The sequence below is a fragment of the Sitophilus oryzae genome, unplaced genomic scaffold, assembly GCF_002938485.1.
Source record: "Sitophilus oryzae breed Bouriz unplaced genomic scaffold, Soryzae_2.0 scaffold_815_pilon_pilon, whole genome shotgun sequence".
NCBI classification, from domain to species: Eukaryota; Metazoa; Arthropoda; class Insecta; order Coleoptera; family Curculionidae; genus Sitophilus; species Sitophilus oryzae.
In genome coordinates this window covers 4,121,561-4,143,893 of record NW_022147434.1, presented here as the reverse complement: position 1 = coordinate 4,143,893, position 22,333 = coordinate 4,121,561, and the positions used below count along the sequence as shown (strand labels likewise).

Here is a 22,333-nt window from a genome sequence, read left to right as displayed (position 1 = left end):
TCTCGTGTTGCGCAATAAGCAAGCGCGAGGACTTTTTTTATGTATAATTTCTACTGGGTTTTTTACCGGTATTGCCATATTGCCAATTATAGCAAAAGGGAAGAGTTGTAATGATATGGACTTTTTAGATTATAAGTAAGGTATGTTATATTCTTATGAATTTCTTAATTTTCAAAACTTGTTCAAATTTTTGAATGATATACAAATATCAAATATCTTTTTATTTTATATTCTTAAAGGTCATGTTTTGATTTTTCAAGGTTACTAAATTATAACCTCCATGACCATAGAATAACTAACTTCCATGACATTGACGTTGACGCTTTTAAAAACAATAAGAGCTGAAGCAGTGCCTTCTGTTAAAAGATCAGCCTCGGGCGAGATTTATGACGTCACGCTAGTTAGATAAAACGGATTAATAAATATTTTGTAGAATACTGGAAAACATAATTATTTTTATCAGATTTTTGGTTTGTATTTTAAAAATGATATAGTTTACATGAAATATACATAATATACAGTTAATAACTACAACATATATACCTATTTATAGTAATAAATACTTTGGCAAATAAACTATGAACCATACAAATGCAGCAAATGTTTTACAATGTACAAGTAATGTATAGGTACATAAGATAATGGGTAAAATGTAAATATATTTTAAATTTTGGGGTTTGAAAATCGATCTAATTTAACAAAAAACATTCAATATCTACTAATAGTGATGTATTATTATATGCATTCACAAAATTTTTATGTATATTTTGCAAGTATCAATGTTCGAAAAATTATATTTACAAATAATACAATATTATCTAAAAAAAGGCGTCAGCGATGGCTATGAAATGAAGATCGCTGGCATTTTATATGTAAAATTATTCTAAAACATTTTATTTTCTTGGATTTTTAGGTTCGGGAAAAACGCTGATTTAAGTTTTCATTTGGGTTTTCATTATTTTTATTTGGTTTAAGAAAACGTTTCGGCTAACTATAGCCTTCATCAGTGTTGTGTCATATGAGAAAAATAGTGTCGAATATAATCCAAAAAATTACATATACAATATAATTCACACCTCATAATGTTTACTGCAATTAATAAACTAATATAAACTTATCAAAAGATGACCACATTTTTTTTAAATTATTATTCTTAACACTAAAATTATCTACATTGACTATGGAGTACGCAGTAAACATTATGTGCGTGGTGTGAATATTTTATATGTAATTTTTTGGTTTATATTCGACACTATTTTTTTCATATGACACAACACTGATGAAGGCTATAATGTTAGCCGAAACGTTTTTTTTAAACCAAATAAAAATAATGAAAAACCAAATGAAAACTTAATCATCGTTTTTCCCGAACCTAAATCCCAAGAAAATCAAAAAATTTAGAATATTTAGAAACAAGGTTCAAGAATATCAAATTTTCCAAGATTGTAAAATTCTAGTTAATTATTTTATGTGTACAGTTATTTAGGGAATATCATCGATGTTCATTTCCAAGCCAACTAGACGCCGATTTTTTTCGATGATACGGTATAATTCTTACATAAAATGTAAATAACATTAGACCAATTAAAACAAAGAAATATTAATTTCTTGGTATTTTTAGTAACACCTTTATTCTTAAAACTTAATTTTGTATTATGCAAATATACCAATTTTATTGTTATTTTATTCATATTGTATTCAGCCATCACTTAAATATTTGATATTAATTTGGCATTATAAATAATCAACTCTATTCATTAAAAATTACTGCACAAATATATGTTATGCTTGACATACATTATATATTATCAAACAAAAACACATTCTTCTTTTAAACTGTATCAGTCTTGTCTTTACAAAAATCTTTTTTAAAATTTGAACTCAAAATAATAATCTTTTTCATGATCTTTAATATACTTATTCTTTATTTTTCCCTAGATCATAATACCTACTTACGTGTTTAAATCTATCGAAGCTGAACCAACAACACTTGGAGTGGAGATTCCACAATATGAATAAAATAAACATAATTGTCCAGTTTTCATTAATACCATCATGAGAGAATATTATTTTTAAATTTACTAAAGATATTTTCAATAGAATTCTCTTGATTTATAACTCGTACCCACTTTTCTTGCTCTTCCGGACACTTTAGGCTGCCTAGTATAACTATCCTTTCCACCAGGAACACAACAAAGATGAGGCATAGCACCAAAAACACACTCCACTTAAGCTTTATTGATGAATTGTTAGAGTCTTAAAATACACACACAAAAATCACGATGAGTAAAAAATGTATGGGCACTTTTAGGTTAAATCACTTACACAACGTGTAATTTTTTAATTTTTCTATTTTTTTATGCGAAACCGAGAGTGACCATATATCTGGTAGTAATAATTAGTTAATAATTAGTAAATAATTAGTTTTTTGCACTACAATAATAAATAATACCATAAATCATAGAGTTAAAACCAAAAATCAACCGACAAAATATGAAACAGAATCTAACCTTTGATCTAACCCAATATCTAAGTATGTACAGCTGATGAAGTAAACAAAAGTCCGCCCCTAGGCTGATCTTTTAATAGAAGGCACTGGCTGAAGTTAGTTAAAAGTAGAGTTGGGCTGTAAATTGAAGTAAAATAAAAAAAAACAAAGAATATTTTTATATATGGCCTGATCATATATAAACAAGAAATATTAGGAATGAGCTGGCATGTGGCTGGCATAGTGTATAGCTGTGGTGTATAGCGATTATGCCAAGCTGAAGCTGGCTGTCAAAGAAGTTTAACCCCATTTATATGTTCAATACCGTATGTTTGTGTAAAATTCTTAAATAAAGGATAAAGGCATTAAAGGTAACACCCAAGAATTAACAAAAAAAAATTAAATGTTATGAAGTAAAAATAATGCAAACTATTATTGTTCACTTCACTGAAATTACCAATTTATTTTCTAACCCAATATGTTTTGAGACATTTTTTGAGATTTGATTTACTCATTAAATTTAATTCTCTTTTTGTGTTTATAGAAAAATCTATCTAGATATCTTTTATTTCATTAAAGGTAAGTTGTTAAGATCCATATCTATGTTAACAAGATTTTAGTCAAACTGAGTCAAATGACAAATTGCATATATTTGCAGTTGCATTGAAGATTGCATCAGCCAATCTTATTATCAAAAAGTAGCCCTTTCCCATAGGGTTGCCAAATGTCCTCCTTTCGGGAGGACAGTCCTCCTTTTAGAAGAAAAGTCCTCCTGCCTCCTTTTGCATGCCCAAATATTAACTTGGCTCTATAATTTATAACAAAATAGTTATTCTTGCCATAAGAAGCTGTGTATTTCTAGTATCCCAATCATCACAAGCGCCCCTAACGGCGATTTTCGAACTTCATTTAGATCTCAAAAACTGGGCCCATAATTTTTGCGTTCGATTCGCCTCCTCCTTTTAGACTCCATAGTATGTATATACCTGAGATGATGTTAAGTTGGTAATATAGGGTTATATTGATATGGATGCTTTTATAAGATTATCCTTGTTATTCATTATGTAGATACCTAGTTTTTATTTTTCTTTAAAAAAAGTGTTTTGTTTTATTTCAATAAATCGTTCATGCAGTATTGCAATCCAAATATTTGTATACCCCCCCCCCTTCACCCTGCTTCAACAGGGAAATGTCCTCCCCTTGCTTTTGAAAAACTTGGCAACCCTACTTCCCATGAAAATAATTTGAATGTTCTATTTCTGTAAATTTTGGAGAATATAGCCATTGAAAGATAAGACTTTAAAAATATAATTTTATAATTCTTAATTTTTTGTTTTCATAGCATAATTCTCCATGTTTGCAGAAATGAACATGCCACATGTATATAATTAGACATTACTTAATGTTGTTCTAGACCTAGTTGGTATTGTCGGCATTTAGTGCAATTATCTTCTATTAAAGTGGAAAGTGGAAATTGATTTTACAGACTACAGATATGTCTGAGGAAAGTAGTTCATGTAAGACAACTAAACATAATAATTCATTGGATATAAATTAAATCTTTGACTTTGCAGTTATTTACACATCTGAGAAGAGTGGAAATGATGAGACAGGTGATGGAACGGAACAGTCACCTTTTAAAACAATATTACAAGCTATGCGAAAAGCAGGATCAGAACCTTTTCCACCCATATATGTTGATGGTAAAGAACAACGCTATGAGCTTGTTGCAAAATCACAATTGAAGAAAATTCAAAAGATTTGGGTAATTTCTTAATTATTTTTAATTTGAATTGTATGTGTGTGAATATTACCACAGGTATTACTTATATCTGTAATTAATAATTCGCAGGTTAGAGAAAATTATAAACAAGCAGAAAAGAATAAGAAAGAACAGGAAGATGCTGAAAAAAGAGAAAAGAATTTAGATGAGGCTAAACAGATAATTATAGAAGAAGACAAGTCATTACCTGAAGCTGCAAGAATCAAAATTGCAAAGGGTAAATTATAAAACATAAAATGTGTCATCTTCATTATCTGTAATTTGATTGATATATATTTTTGGCTATTTTTTAGCCAAAGGATATAGAGAAAAAAGAGTAAAAATTTATGGTTGGGCACACAGGATTCGAAGACAAGGGAAAAATCTTATGTTTATTACTTTAAGAGATGGTACTGGATTTCTGCAAGCAATATTGACTGATAAACTATGCCAAACATATAATGCTATAACGTTACAAACTGAGTCATCTGTTTTGTTATACGGTACTCTTAAGGCTGTTCCTGAAGGCAAAACGGTAGAAATTTTATAAATTTTAAATATATATTTCTTTAAATTTTAGTCAGAATTTAGATTATAGTTCTAATAATGAAAAAATACCTCTTATTTATATTAAAGGAGTTACCAATTTTTTATTAATTTAGCACTACATATTTATAATATTCTTACATTTGTATTAGATGTATTTTAAGATGCTATTTACTGTATATTTTAGGCTCCTGGTGGTCATGAACTTATTGTTGATTATTGGGAATTGATTGGGTTAGCTCCTGCAGGGGGAGCTGATGCAGTTCTGAATGAACAAGCATTACCAGATGTGCAAGCAGAAAACAGGCACATTATGATTAGAGGAGAGAATACTTCAAAAGTTCTTAGAATGAGATCAGTTCTTTTGCAAGCTTTCAGGTATAAAAATATATATTAGATAGAATTATACAATCATTATTGATATAGTCTGTCCAACAGAAGGATCCCTGACAGTGACAGTTGTGTCTGTCATTTTAAAGTACAAGCAGATTGAATTTTCGGCTTCATTTTTTTATCACAATCCCAAAAACTGTTTATAGTTTTCTTCTTATCCCTGGAACTAAACAGATAATGAAGTTTTCTGTATTATTTTTTTTACTCACTGTATATGTGAATTATATACTAGGCATTTATATTTTTCAGAGATCATTACTTGGATAGAGGGTATTGTGAAGTAACTCCACCTTCTATTGTGCAAACTCAGGTTGAAGGAGGATCGACACTATTTAAATTAGATTATTTTGGGTGAGTCGCTTTTAAATTTTCATAAGTTAACTTAACATTTTCCGTACATTATGGCTGTTTTCAGTGAAGAAGCATATTTAACCCAAAGTTCACAACTTTATTTAGAAACTTGTTTGCCATCAATGGGTGATGTCTATTGTATAGCAGAAAGTTTTAGAGCTGAGCAAAGCAGAACAAGAAGACATTTAGCCGAGTATGTATAAAATACACATATGTCTATAAATAAGTGAAGGTATTTTAACTAATCTTTCTACCCAGAAACATTTTTTAACAAGGTTTTTTATAAAAAATGTTGAAAATCATATTTTACTTGCCATTTTTTAGAAAGTAAAAAAACATTAGTTAGGTACATTAGATTTATTTTCCCGAAATTTCTTTACAGCGGACATACGGCAAATATGCCAGTTTAGCGTGCCAAAAATAGTTGTATATATTCAAGTGATTTTTTATGCTTGAATTTGCCTGAAATATTGTAAGCAATCAAATAGACAAAAAATATACAGAGTTTTTTTATTAACAGGATCCTTTCACATTTTGGATAAAAAAATGTTTTTCTTAAGCCTTTTTCACTATCTAGGTACTATGTTAAAAGTTTAACTTTTGGCACTAGTGCAAAAATTAACTCATTAGGGCAAAAAATGATAAAAAAATAAATTGTGCAACATATCCAAAACGCATTTACTACGGGGGAAAGCGGATCGATGTTCTCCCGACTACCTATAAAGAAAACCCCCTGTATCAGACGGAGGACAATCGGGGACGCAAATCTTTTAATGCTTGTAAAGATAAAGGTCTAATCTAACTGTAAGAGAAGAAACTAAAATGGTACTAGGTGGAACTTTTTTTATAGACCTCACACAAACTAGTCATTTACACAAAAAAATGAATAAAATTTATTCCACGACAAGCCTTCCTTACAAATAGAAAAGAAAAATACATTATAATTACATAAATAACAAGTACTAACCTGAAGCTTCACAGTCCATCTTAAAGAAATTATTGGATAACAACAATAAACAACAGCCCGAATTTTAAAAACAAGTGTTTGCATGTTATCGCGAACATTATCAAAACTTCAGAATTAAAGCGCACTATTTCCGCGCCTATTACTACTTGATTTATTCGCGGTTTTTGATGGCATGTCGACAGATAAGAGCTCCAGCGTATTCAGAACAATCGTGCGTGGACAAAATATGTTTTAAAAAAATATGGTTTGCCCATTTTTGATTAAAATATAAGTAAAACTGACACAAAAATTATTTCAATTCTAAAAAACATTCTTTTTTTTCAAAATTTGCCTCAATAATCGGATAATAATCATATAGGTATTCTTATAGCACATAGGTCTAGAATCTTATAAGTCAGTTTAAATTCGTTTTACCTGTTGATGAAAGCCCTAATAAAAGGTTCAAAAATAGGCGAAAAGCACAATTTCAAGTTCAATATCACCCCTAGCGGTCTTGCGTTTTTTAATATATGAATCTAGGGGATATCATTTATTTTAATTTTTAATTTTTTTTAAAAATTGACAGTTTTCATGATTTTTTGACGTTTTCAAAGACGTTTTATTTTGCTCGTTAACAAATTAGGCGTCAAGTTCAAAACCCGCCTTATCCATATTTAAAAAAAAATGGCCTAATGATATACATTAATAGTGGACCCTAAAATCTACATAAACATAGTCCCAAACTGCAGTAAAAGTCCCCCATTCCTATATAAAATTCACTACAAATTACGTTACTGCAGCAAAATCTGTCTTATCCACTTATATTTGCTTTTTATGGTCATTATTATTGCAAATCCCGCATTTTTTCATGGGCTTTTTACACAAATATAGAATTATTACTGACGTCTTATCCATTTCAAATCCTTACCTAATTTTAATTAAATAGCACACTAATAATTCCAAGTTAGGATGCAAATATTTTGCTGTAGCAAAACCCGCATACAAAATGCACACAAAAAACGTGTCCATTAAGTGGAATCATTGTTTTGTATCTGGTTTTTGTAGAAATAAAAATGAATATTTAAGTTTTGAAGAGAAGAAAACAAAAATAATTCGGATAAGGCGGGTTATGTTGCATATGCATTGAATTATTTTTGTGCTTTTTCTCTTTAAAAATTAAATATTAATTTTTATTTCTACATTAACCAGATACAAAACAACGATTCTACTTAATGGACACGTTTTTTTTTGTAAAATAACACTTCAAACATTTGCTAAAACAGTTTTTGCTTATTATCTCGAAACAACGATTTTGGGATAAGGTGGGGTTTTCAACCTGACGCCTCAAATATTTAACTAGTTAAAAATATAGAATAGGTAGTAGAAAAATTATTGAAATATAAAGAAAAATCGGAAAAATACAGTGGGCCACCCTGTTCGACAACGACGATATTTCACTTCCTCACTAATGTGCCACCCTGCAAGCAGCTTCTCCTATCGCCACGTTACAAAGTATTTTCAATCTTAGAAAATACATGTTTCGCTCTATACTTATAATTTTTATATATTTTGTTTATAATTATGATAAACTTTTTGATGAGAATTAGGACCGTTTGACACGGGACTTAAATTTAAGAACTGAAAAATAGTTTGGGTTATATTTTATAAAATATTGTATGCAAGAAATATGTATGAATGTCTCAATACATGATTAGGACCGTTTGACACGGGACAATATTCCAACCTAAATTGTATACAATTTGTTGCGCGCGCATTTTTAGTCAAATTGCATGCAATAAAATAGAACATGTTCTAAATTCTTGCATGCAATTAGCTGAACATGCGCAATACATAATTTAATTTTCTCTGATTTTGTAAGGTTATATGTTTGTATTACATTTGTTTGTTAAGTTAATTGTTTATGTTTGCTTTGTTCGATTGTGAGGCTTTTACTGACTGTAATTAGTAAGTAAGTTAAATCAACTTAACAAACAAATGTAACATAAACATAACCTTACAAAATCAGAGAAATGAAATTATGTATTGCGCATGTCAAGCTAATTGCATGCAAGAATTTAGAACATGTTCTATTTTATTGCATGCAATTTGACTAAAAATGCGCGCGCAACAAATTGTATATAATTTAGGCTGGAATATTGTCCCGTGTCAAACGGTCCTTAGACTGAAAAGACTTTTATGTGGATTTTTTACGACAATTTGGTGTTATCTCCCAAAATATATTAGAAATTAAATTAAGGTTTTGATTTGTGAAAAAAATTAGACAACCCATAGTTATAAAAATAATTGATTATTATTTAAATTGTAAAACTTTTAATAACATATCGTTGCATATACTTTTTTTACAATTTACACAGATACACACATGTTGAAGCTGAGTGTCCCTTTATATCATTTGACGATCTCTTAGATCGACTGGAAGATCTTATTTGTGATGTAGTAGACAGAGTTTTAAAATCGCCCTATGGAGATATTGTGTACGAATTGAACCCAAACTTCCAAGTTCCGACTAGACCTTTTTTGAGAATGAACTACTCTGAGGCTATTGAATATTTGAAAAAGAACAATATTACAAAAGAAGACGGAAGTTTTTATGAGTTCGGAGAGGTAAGTACAAAATAATTGTCATAATTGTTACGTAATATACAGTCTTATTACTAACTTAATACCGTATGATCGATAAAAAAAACCGCGTCTAGTTGGCTTAGAAATAACGATCGATGACATTCCCCATATAATTTTACATACCCTGCTGGTCATCGAAACTATGTGGTCTGGATTTTAATGCGTGTGACAGAGAATAATATAAATAAAAAAATGTGTATACCTATGTGGCGGATTCATCTCTCCAAAAAATCCTATATTGGTATTTCGCCACTGCACTGCAAGAAAATCTACAAAATAAAATAGTTATTTTTTGTAAACACTTCTGGCTTTAAACCTAAACGGAAACTGCTTGTCAGAAGTTATGTTTACAGTTATACAAATTTGTATTTGTTTTTTATTAATCATCTGCTGATGATGCTAACATGGTTTTATGTATACAACTGAAATGAAAATAATATATCTAAATATCTAAGCTAAATATAATCTATTACAGCGGTAGTAAAATGAGTAACTAATTAATAGTGCAAAATAAAGTTCTAACTCTAGATGCAAAATTTTTGGTAAATGCCTACTTGTGCGGTTTGAAATTTTGATGCAAAATCCGCCATAGAAGAAATGTATCAACCCAATTTTTATCTCTTTTTAATACCTTTGATTTTCCATTAAGCTGTCTACATCACAGTCTTACACATTAAAATCCAGACCGCACAGTATCGATGTCCAAATCGGAAAAAAATGACAGCGATCTTTATTTCATAGCCATCGTCGACGCCGTTTTTTTTCGAATTTTATTTAATGCCAAATGTATATAACTGCGACAGTTCTGTATACAAGCCTGTTAAAAGTTATTATACATTTAATTTTTATTTTTATAATTTTAGACACTGTTTGAATGTGGTAGACAATGATTCGTTATTGAAAATAAAAGGATTTCGGACTTCCATTGTCTTTATTTATTTTGATTAACACAACGTTTCCGTCAAAAGTCTCATGATCATTTACACTTGATAATGGTAAGTGATCCTTCTTACCAAAACGTTGTGTTAATCAAAATAAATAAAGACAATGGAAGTCCGAAATCCTTTTATTTTCAATAAGACACTATGTTATACAGATGGTTATTTTCTAGGACATCCCAGAAATGCCTGAAAGGAAAATGACCGACCAGATAAACAAACCCATCATGCTTTGTAGATTCCCAGCAAATATAAAGTCCTTCTATATGAGCAAGTGTCCTGAGGACTCTAAATTAACTGAGAGTGTTGATGTTTTACTTCCAAATGTAGGGGAGATTGTTGGAGGCTCTATGAGGATATGGGATCCCCAGGAATTACTGGAAGGGTTAGTAGTTTACGTTTTGTCCAATTTTATAATAAATATCTTATTATTGGATATGATAGAGGATTCATTAATAATCGTATAAATTTAATGGTGTTAAAATTTCAATAGATCAAGAACACTTAAGTTTTTTAGCCCAGATACATCTATCTCTAAGTTGTAGTTTGTTCATTTTCTCAAAGTGATGTCCCATGGTAAAAAACTTAATGTTAAAATCAAAAACCAAGTCCAAACCACTGTAAAAAATTCTTTATTAGTAAACATTATATCTTGGTAATATAGCAACATAGATAGTAGATTAAATTTAGAGAAAACAGAAAAATAGCAACCGAATCAGAATGACGCAAGTACGGTATCAATTTTCGTTTTGGAACAGTTTGAAAATGGAACAGGTTTCTTGGAACAGTTTGAAAATGGAACAGGTTTCTTGGAACAGGTATCTTTTGTAACTGGAACAACTTGTACCTGTTATTAAAAAATCGCTGTTCCGGCCATGACCTCATCAGACCTTGGTCAATAATAGCTGTTCATTTGACTTTATATATATAAAATAAATTGCACACCTACGACAATACAAGAGAAAAATTGTTATAGAGTATTTTTCTGTTGTATTGTCATAGGTTTGCAATTTATTTTATATATAAAGTCAAACGATCAGCAGGAATTACCGAAAGCGGTCACTAATAAAGAATTTTTTGACAGTGATTTGGACTTTGTTTTTGATTTTAACATAAGTCTGTTATAACTGTTGAGAGATATGACAAAGATATGCGATATTAAGAGAGACAATTTGACAAATTAAATAAGCGTTTATGCACTATAATAACGTTACTACATGCCGCTAATTAAGTAGAGAAGACTTTTTTGACATTTTGTTACGTTATGCCGTCAATTGAGATACAGTATTTATTAAAAAAATATAAATATGAATTAGCTTACAATATATATTTATCTTACTACAATCAGTTATGGTGTATAGCATAACTAAAAAGTTATGTTACGATCGAATTTACAAATTGTTGTAAGTTCGACTCGAAGCAGTAATCACTGGGTTGTTGTTCATTTGTTAGGGTTGTTTGTTAGTCATAAAAATTATTATCATTAAAAAACAGAGAAAATCGAAAACAAAACAAACAAAAAGGTTGAAACCAAATTGTGTGATGTAAAAATTATAAGTAATCTTTACAAAGTAACAGTTACTATACGAGGACTCGAAGTAACGCTTATCATTTGAATTTAGGACTCGTTACTTTTGCGCTGGCAGTAATCGTAATCCCCGGAAATGCATAAACTGAGGACTCGAAACTCGATACTGAAATATTCCTTACTTTAACGTAGGTTTAGTTGTTATCAATGTGTTTATGTTTAAAATGTTGACTTGACATCGCACAGTGGGGTATTTGACACTGATAGTTGATCGAAATTTTTTTATGTAGACCTTATATAAATTATTGCTTTTTTCAATTAAAGAGGAAATAATATGAACAAAATAAAAGATAATTCGTCGATTCTAAAAAAAGAAAAAAAAATCACTGTTCCAGTGTTTCCACGGTCAGTGCCAGTAGTAATATCGCAACTACTACTACTAATGCTACGACTGATCCGCGAGCAATGCCCATACCACTAAAGTCGCTACTAATGCCAAATTGTGCTATACTGCTAATGGCACTAATGCGATCGCTTTGTACACAACAATGCCATCGCGGTTTACACTTCGCATTAGTATATCACTGATTGGCAAATTAGAGGAAACGAAGAATGTTTTTCTCATTTTATCAGCAAAATCGCAAAAAGTCGCAGTATTTTATTTTACTGTATGAAAGCCCAATGTTTACTAAGTAAAACGTATATAGACAATATGCTGAATTCTTCGAAATGCGCAACTAAATCTCTAAGTATAATAAAAATGTCACAAATTTAATCAAATTTTCTGAACGCCTAACTTTTAGTTGCAAAAAAAATCGTTAGTATAGAGAATATCAAAATAAATAATACGTTTTTGTAGAATATATACCTGCAGCTTGCTGAGCCATTTTCAATCAAAACAATAATATCAACGTAAAAAGAGCACAAGAACAACAACAATTTATAATTTTAAACATAAAATTTAGCCATTTACCCACATTTACCTCTTATCTGTGAGAAGTAACAACTTTGACGTTTCGTTGAAACAAATAAATGCAACTAAACACACCCATAGCAACGCCATTCATGGCAGAGATGATTTAACTTATCATTTATCTTTTTTTGTGAAATCTTAAACACATTTGCTTTTTCGAATTTCGATCACCTTTTTCATGCTAATACCCCACCGTGCGTCGGCCGGTGCTTTGGATGGCAAATGTGTGATATTATTATTACAATTATTATGGGGGGGGGGGATTCGCTTATGCCCACCCAGCAGCGGTCTGTCCCTTTGCCGTTTGTTGTCGCTTTTTATTTAGGTAATTCCGCACGTTTTTTCAATTTTAGTTGAGATAAGGAATATAAGATATTATTTAGGGGTAGAGTGTGTTTTATTTTTTTATTTATAGTTGTTCGGTGGGCGAAGAATAGAATTGTTTATTTAGATTAATATGTCTTAGATATTAATTAAAAATGGATTCACGTTATTCACAAAAAATGTTATTATCTGAAAAAGCAGAGCGAATGTTTTCCTCTTCAAAAAATAATAGATATTTCATCACTTACACTGTAAGAAAATCTACAAAATAAGAATAGTAATTTTTAGTAAACACTGCTGGGGCGTTAATCCAAAGGACTTTTTTGAAGAGATGAATCCGCCACAGAGGAATAGATATTTTTTAAATATTTTTACATTTTAACAAAATTTAATATATAAATTTTTTATATTTTTAGTCTTTAATGTTTGCATAATTATTAATGTAAAATACAAAGAGAGATAGTCAGAGAGAGAGAGAGAGAGAGAGAGAGAATACTTTATATTATACCAAAAGAACTCTCGTGTGGAAGCTTTAGTGATTTGTCACACGGTGGCGCTTTTGAACATAATCGAAGCCTGAAAATGCTAATATTTTAAATTTTGAGGACTACGCGCGGCGATATTTCGTACGGTGTTGCCAAAACATATTTTATTTCTCGATATTTAAAGAAATATGTATTGATTATATATTTCGTATTCGTTAGTACATGAGGCATCCTAAGGCTATAAAAACGTAGCTATGAAAATAAAATTTTAGATTTTTAATTTTTTTGTACCCTCTAATAAAAATTACTTCTATTCCAATAAAAAATTAACTAGTATGATTATGTGTTATCTGTGCTAGTATTAGGAAACTGGAGTAAATACGGAGAATATTAATTCGTTCTCTAAGCTGAGCACTATTAAGAAATTTTTTAAAATTCGACCCATAAGGGGGTGTAATTAGATAAAGGGGTGTAATTATACAAAAACTAGGAGTATGAACTTTTGCACAGATGTGGCGCATTTGAACATTGATAAGCGATTTTTGGAAATGTATAGCCTAAGGGTAGTGAAACTGGGGGGGTGAAATTTTGTACAAAAAATGTTAGTTCTAGGAGTATGAAATTTTGTACAGAGTTTCCTTAAGTGACGAAAGTGAGTATCTAGAAGCTAATTTTTGACATTCATCCTCTAGAAATAAGGGATGAAAATTTGTACAAAAGTTTGTTACAATCGGTTTTAGAAGTATGAAATTCTGCACAGACGTTCCTTATGTAACGTAATTTAGCACTAAGTAGCACTTTTTGGAAATTCACCCTCTAAGGGTGTGAAATGAGGGGTGAACGTTCTGAAACAATTCTGTTGAAAGAATATAAAAATTTGCACAGAGGTTCCTTATGTAGCGTAATTAAATAATTAGAGCGATTTTTGGAATTCATGCCTTAAGGGGGTAAAACTAGGGGTGAAAATTTGTATAATTTTTTATGTCAAATCCGTTCTAGGACTAGGAGTATGAAATTCTGTTCAGAGGTCCCTTAAATGATGAAAGTGAGTACCTAGAAGCGAATTTTAGGCATGCATCCCCTAAAAAATAAGGGATGAAAATTTGAATAAAAATTTTTTAAAATCGGTTTTAGAAGTATGAATTTTGCAGACGTTCCTTATGTAACGTAATTTAGCACTAAGAAGCAATTTTTGGAAATTCGCCCTCTAAGGGTGTGAAATGAGGGGTTGAACGTTCTGGAACAATAAATTCTGTTCAAGGAATATGAGAATTTGCACAGAGGTTTATTATGTAGCGTAATTGAATAATTAGAGCGATTTTTGGAATTCGTTCCTTAAGGGGATAAAACTAAGGGTAAAAATTTGTATAATTTTTATGTAAAATCCGTTCTAGGACTAGGAGTATGGAATTTTGTACAGAGGTCCCTTAAGTGATGAAAGTGAGTACCCATAAGAAAATTTTGGACATGCACCTCCTAAAAAATAAGCACTCCCTATAAAACAATTAAAATAAAAAATTTTGTCTAAAAAATAAAAAAAAGTTGGGGTGGACCACTCTTATCACTTAGGGGTATAAAAAATAGATAACAACCTAGGAATAGATTGTGACCAAACCAAACCAAACCAGACCTACTGAATATACATATAAAATTTTATCAAAATCGGTCTAGCCGTTTCGGAGATGGTAACAAAAAATTAAAAAAAAACAACCCCTATTAAAAAATAGGGATGATGGTGGAACGGTGAAAATTTAGGGTTATTTGTATTTTTTAATGCCAACTAAAAAAAACATTTTTTTCTTTTCAAAAAATAAAAAAATGAGGGTGGGTTACCCTCTCGGCTACCCTTACCACATAAGGGTATAAAGAATAGATAACAACCTATTCTTAGACGTACTGAATATACATATAAAATTTTATCAAAATCGGTCAAGCCGTTTCGGGGATGGTAACAAAAAATTTAAAAAAAAACTATTAAAAAATAGGGGGATGATGGTAGAACGGTGAAAATTTTGGGTTCTTTGTATTTTTTAATGCAAAATAAAAAAATATTTTTTTTCAAAATATAAAAAAATGGGAATGGGCTACCCTTATCACTTAAGGGTATAAAAAATAGATAAAAAAACTATTTTCAGATCTACTCAATATACGTAATAAAATTTCATCAAAATCGGCCAAGCCGTTTCGGAGATGGTAACAAAAAAAAACCCTATTAGAAAATAGGGGATGATGGTAGAACGGTGAAAATTTAGAGTTGTTTGTATTTTTTAAGGCCAAATAAAAAAAATATTTTTTTTTTCAAAAATAAAAAAAAATGAGGGTGGGCTAACCTCTCGGCTACCCTTATCACTTAAGGGTATAAGAATAGATAACAACCTATTCTTAGACGTACTGGATATACATATAAAATTTTATCAAAATCGGTTAAGCCGTTTCGGAGATGGTAACAAAAAACTTAAAAAAAACAACCCCTATTAAAAAATAGGGGTTGATGGTAGAACGGTGAAAATTTAGGGTTGTTTGTATTTTTTAATGCCAAATAAAAACAACTAAAATATTTTTTTTTTCAAAAAATAAAAAAAAATGGGGGTGGGCTATCCTTATCACTTAAGGGTATAAAACATAGATAACAAACTATTTTCAGACCTACTCAATATACGTAATAAAATTTCATCAAAATCGGCCAAGCCGTTTCGGAGATGGTAACAAAAAAAAACCCTATTAGAAAATATGGGATGATGGTAGAACGGTAAAAATTTAGGGTTGTTTGTATTTTTTAATGCCAAATAAAAAAAAATAAAATATTTTTTTTTTCAAAAAATAAAAAAAATGGGTGTGGGCTACCCTTATCACTTAAGGGTATAAAAATATATAACAACCTATATTTTCAGACCTACTCAATATACATATAAAATTTCATCAAAATCGGCTAAGCCGTTTCGGAGATGGCAACAAAAAGAAATAAAAAACAACCCCTATTATAAATTGGGGATGATAGCAGAACGGTGAAAATTTAGGGTTGTTTGTATTTCTTAATGCCAAATAAAAAAATAAAAACATTTTTTTCTTTTCAAAAACTAAAAAAAAATGAGGGTGGGCTACCCTCTCGGCTACCCGTTTCAGTTAAGAGTATAAAAATAGATAACAACCTGTTCTTAGACGTACTGAATATACATATAAAATTTTATCAAAATCGGTCAAGCCGTTTCGGAGATGGTACCTAACAAAAGAATAAAAAAACAACCCCTATTAAAAAATAGAGGATGAAGGTAGAACGGTGAAAATTTAGGGTTTTTTTTGTATTTTTTAATGCCAAATAAAAAAATAAAAACATTTTTTTCTTTTTAAAAAATAAAAAAAATGAGGGTGGGCTACACTCTCGGCTACCCTTATCACTTAAGGGTATAAAAAATAGATAACAAGCTATTCTTAGACGTACTGAATATACATATAAAATTTTATCAAAATCGGTTAAGCCGTTTCGGAGATGGTAACAAAAAATTAAAAAAACAACCCCTATTAAAAAATAGAGGATGAAGGTAGAACGGTGAAAATTTAGTGTTGTTTGTATTTTTTAATGCCAAATAAAAAAAATAAAAATATTTTTTTTTTCACAAAATAAAAAAATGGGGGTGTTCTACCCTTATCGCTTAAGGGTATAAAAAATATATAACTACCTATTCTCATACCTACTGAATATACATATAAAATTTCATCAAAATCGGTTAAGCCGTTTCGGAGGAGTACGGTAACCAAAACTGTAACACGGGAATTATATAAGATAATATTATATGTAAACTGCGGAGTGCGGAGAACGGAAAGACTGATTATAGCAATAGATAAAATTTAAAACTATTCAAGAAAGTACACACAAAACAAGGCAACGCCGCGCGTCTATTCGTTCAATTCCGAGCAAAATAGCGAGGCCCCACGAAGTTGGGGCCTCGCTCGCCAAAGCGAGGCCCCATCGACAGGTCAGATTTTGATGCGAGACGATACTTCTAGGGTATTAAGATATTCTTTGATTATACACATATTTTCTTTGTGTGGTTCGTTTTCTTTTATTTTTAATCCTATTAATACATAATGATAACATATCTACATATTATTAAAAACATATTATTCAGTACTTGAATACCGAGTATTGAAAATAGCCTATTAAGCCCTTACACTAGCAGAAAATAGAAACCCCTTATAGGTTAAACCGAGCACGCAACGAAGATCGCCGCGCACAATAAGTAACGAAGATCCAAGTCAAGCCCAAGTCTTCCAACCGGTACACAAAACGATTATAAAGTAACGATACTAAGTACCAATGTAACGAGTAACTAAAGTAACGAGTCCTATTACCAAAAGTAACTAGTAGTTACGAGTCCATATAAGTAACTAAAGTTTACATCACTACTACCTACGGCCAAATTAGATTACATTTTTGAGTCATTCATAGCTGTCGGACTTCCAAAATCAAGCAATTCTATTTTGTGGTGCCGTTCTTGTAAATTAGATAAACGTAATGTCAAAATATCGTCTTCGCTAATAGCTGAATTGTTGAGGATTGGACTTTGCCATATCTTTTTATGCATAATTGCGACGTGTGCAACAGTTTTGTTGTCATTCGGTGTAAATATATATTTTTGTTTATTTAATAAAACATTTTTTTACAGGTATAAAAGGGAGGGTATAGATCCAACCCCTTATTTCTGGTATACTGATCAAAGAAAATATGGTACTTGCCCACATGGTGGATATGGTTTAGGTCTGGAAAGATTTGTGTGTTGGCTTTTGAACAGGTATCATATTAGAGAAGTGTGTCTCTATCCTAGATATCTGCATCATTGCAAACCCTAAAATTTGAAATTTTGGGTATACGCGCATTTAAATAATATTTATTATTGGAGAATAAACTTTCATTTTTGCATTAAGTTTTTGTAACAATTTAAACCAGTACTAGCAGTTAATGGGAAGCTTTAAAATAAAATTTATTCGTATTTTATTTGTGTATTATTTAATTATAAAATATAGAATGTCAAATAGTACAATAGTATAAGTAGCGTTAACATAAAGTATCTTGATAAAGCATTTTTATGATCACTTTAAAAATATTAATTTCTTTTAAGGATATAATTAGAACACAATTAATATAATGTGTGATACATTATATTAAATTATATTGTTACGAATTGAGTGGGTCCTCATTTATAGTGCTAATCAATTCAGGATAAATATAAAAATAAAAATACTCTTAACTAAATAAGTAATTAATATAAGTAATTTAATACAATTTTTGTAAAATTTTCTATAAAAAAGGTTCTATGAAAATTTTCGCTAAAGTCAACCGTTTAGGCACAAAATCCCAGGAAATTTTATAAATTTGCGTAAAGTATGATCCTTGTCTATACATCTATAATCAAGGGTATGATATATGTATAGTCGATTTTCCGAAATCAAATGTCGATTAGGGTTCACTAAAACTAGTTCTAGTTTAGTTTCTTCAATTTTGTCATGAAACAGTGGCGTATCATTAATTCGCTCATTAATTTATGAATAATTAATTGTCGTGCTGGACAGCATTCATTGCGAACTTACCACCAGGTTCAGCATTGGTCTGGTTGTACCAAAGATGCCAAAGAATGGGATTGGAAGAAAACAAAAACAGGCATTACTCCAGTCACAACGTTGACAGATCCAGCTCCAAAATCCCTATTGGCATTTTTATCCTGTAAATGCAAAACCAACAACTGTGGTAAAGCCTGCGGATGCAGAAATGCAGGATTAAAATGTTCAATGATTTATGCATACTGCAATGGGAAATCCTGTGACAACTTCACTGAAGTGTCACTCGACGAATCCGATGAAGAGGAGTTGGACTTGCCTGTAGATATCTCTGGCGGCTGAAGATGAAGAGTTGGACGAATTGAGAGACCACCCTGATGAGCCCAACACAGCAAACACGATCGACTTTGAGTTAAAGTTTTTAATTTACCTAGTGGAGTAGGCTTCCGGGGAGACCACGTTAAAATAAATGCGCCATGTACAGCTGGTTCCAAAAAAAATGAATACGACTCTTTACACATTTTTTCGAACATTTGGGCAGTGTATATTTATGTGTCAAGAATTTTGACATTTTAAGGTTATTGTGACATTGTATAAAACAACTTTGCTTTTGACAAAGTGGCAGATAAATTTTTCAGAACGTCAGCATGACATGAGTAGAGAAATGGGGGACTGGTATCATAGAATATACTGCCCGAAATAATAAAAATATGTTTTAAATCGTATTCAATTTTATTGGAAATTCAATAATTAAAATTAATTATTCATAAATTAATGAGCGAATTAATGATATGCCACTGTTTCATGTCAAAATTGAAGAAACTAAACTAAAACTAGTTTTAGTGAACCGTAATCGACATTTGATTTCGGAAAATCGACTATACATATACATATCATAGTTTACGCAAAATTGTAAAATTTCCAGGGATTTTGTGCCTAAACGGTTGACTTTAGCGAAAATTTTCATAGAACCTTTTTTATAGAAAATTTTATTCTCTTTAATTCTGCTCTCCTCAAATTTTTGCGAAAAACGCATAGTTTTCGAGATATTTACAAAATGCCGATTTTGGGCGCCATTTTGGCAAGATGGCGGCGCCGGCGACAAGTCTCGGAATGTGCATTTTATGGATTTTATGTTAGGGACTCCAAAACCTATAAACCTGCAAAGTTTCATAACTTCCTGACTTTTTTCCAAGCAAAAATCCCCAATGAACTAATAATACAGCTTTGAAGGTGATGTGCGATATGTTCTGTTCCATAACATTTTTCAATTTTTTTTTAACTTTTTGGCGGTTTTGTGATAATTGAAGAGTTTATAAATATGTTATATTTATTTGTTTTAATCTTTTTATCATTTTATTCGGATGTTTATTAGATATTAACTATTTTTTAATATGGCGGTTTTATCAGTTGTGTAGATATTAATAAAACCACAATTTTATATTATTTATTTTCGGTAACAGCATGATGACCAAATGGTAGCAATACACAATATAATCAAAAAAGTTTTATAGTCAAGTGTGCTCTGATGCTTACACCCTTACCCGCAATGAATATTTATTTATTGAACCATTTTCGGTTTTTGAAAATAAATGCATTATTTCTCTTTCGCTTTTTTATTAGTTGGCGTTAGGAGTTTATCATAAAAGTTGTGTCTGCAACTCTAACACAAATGGAGAATTTTAGTTGATTTTGTATTAAAAATTATTTATTGATGTTCCATCAGGAGTAGCGAAATAAAATACATCTCGTTTTTTTTTCTCACCCTGTATATATCATGCATTATAGTGTATTTTATTTAGTTAAAAAAAATATTACCTATACAGTGTGAGTTTCCTACAATGTTCTCTATTGGTATCTCGCAAACTAATGGAGATAGAGAGTCGGTTAAATGGGGAAAGCATTGCAGTTTTATGATGTCAGAAATATGCGCCTTTCAGATTTTTGAAAAATTTTATGGCTTACTAGATATTTCCAAAAAAGCAAATTTCGTCTACTTTAAACATGCTCCCTAATTCCGTTATAATCTATTTTAGACAAAAAGTTTTCAGATAAAATTGTAGATACTCACATTCTTAATGAGATTGTGTCTTTTTTCAATAGTCTGTCATTTTTGACATATGACACAAACCTATTTTTTTTAATAGAAACCATAGTTGGCCATGACTTAATAAAAATCACCGTTTTCCAGCTTTTCAGAGATATAAGCTGTAATATGTTTTTTTCCTAAAAATTACTGAATAAAGAATATGAAGATAAGAATTGGCTATAAATTCTTATCTTTTTTGACTAATTTCAGTTTAGCTTATATCGCCGAAAAGCTTAAAAAATGGCGCTTTTTGTGAAGTCATGGCCAACTATGGTTTCCGTTTAAAAAAAAAACATAAAAACATATGTTTGCGTTATATATTTTGTTTATTTTTTTTGGCTTTAAAAACAGAGAACACAGTATCTCATTAAGAATGTGATGATCTACAACTTTTATCTGAAATTTTTTTCTCTAAAATAGATTATAAAGGAATTAGGGGGCATTTCTAAAATAGCCGAAATTTGCTTTTTTCGAAATATCTAGTAAGCCATAAACTTTTTCAAAAATCCGAAAGGGGCATATGTTTATCCTCACAAAACTGCAATCCTTTCTCCATTTGACGGACTCTCTAGCTCCAGTAGTTTCTGGGATACCCATAGAGAACATCGTAGAAAACTCACCCTGTATAATATTACCAACAAAAAAATATAAAAATGTAGTTATTGTCTAACTTTGAGAAAGCTTTGAATATGCAGAAAATTTAGTCTAAAATGTTTCCTATTTCGAGAACCATTCAGTTTATTATGATTGCGTTCTTAAGAAAATAAACTTTAGTCTAAAAATACGTATGAAGCACTCTGTATATCTATGAAAATATATTTTTAAGGTATACCATTAAAAGAAAAAATTAAAATTAAAAAAATTAAAGAAAAAATGTGGATATTGTTAAAATATGGGTTTGAATGTAACGTGGATATGTATAACAGAAAACCTTTCAAAACTAATAAGGTTTTTTAGTACCTTCAATAAGTTAGTTTGCAGGTATCCCGCTAAATATCTCTGAAAACCCTGTACATATAAACTATTTTTTAGAAAATAACAGTAATTACCAAATAGATATGTATAGATATTGATTTAAGACACAAATATTCTCCAAGAATAAAAATGTTTTGTGTTTTATGTTTTTATTTAAAAAACTGACTGGATAGTATTAAGTTTTATTTCAGTCAATGAGCTAGGTAAATTACCATTTTCTATTTTGCTAATATATCTTTATATTCGCTAAAGTATAGGGTCCGATAAAGATTGAAAATTAATGTACTAAAAAAATCACACAAACTACCTTATTAAATAAAATATAGCATGAGGAACCTA

At 30.3% G+C, this 22,333-nt stretch overlaps 1 protein-coding gene across 3 annotated transcripts; it reads left to right on the top strand.

The window, feature by feature from the left end:
• The first annotated feature begins 1 nt into the window (after position 1).
• Positions 2-18,370, top strand: LOC115889471 (asparagine--tRNA ligase, cytoplasmic-like). Of its 3 annotated transcripts, XM_030909461.1 has the most exons (12): positions 2,764-2,859; positions 3,033-3,067; positions 3,903-4,005; positions 4,063-4,253; positions 4,341-4,488; positions 4,565-4,785; positions 4,984-5,174; positions 5,439-5,540; positions 5,605-5,733; positions 8,862-9,111; positions 10,241-10,452; positions 18,042-18,370. In XM_030909461.1, the coding sequence occupies exons 3-12, from the start codon at positions 3,984-3,986 to the stop codon at positions 18,223-18,225; spliced, it is 1,650 nt and encodes a 549-aa protein (XP_030765321.1). In that variant the 5' UTR covers positions 2,764-2,859; positions 3,033-3,067; positions 3,903-3,983; the 3' UTR covers positions 18,226-18,370. The 3 variants fall into 3 exon arrangements, with proteins under 3 accessions (XP_030765320.1, XP_030765319.1, XP_030765321.1); XM_030909460.1 differs by lacking the exons at positions 2,764-2,859; positions 3,033-3,067 and adding an exon at positions 2-140; XM_030909459.1 differs by lacking the exon at positions 3,033-3,067 and having other exon boundaries at positions 2,734-2,859.
• Positions 18,371-22,333: the final 3,963 nt, after the last annotated feature.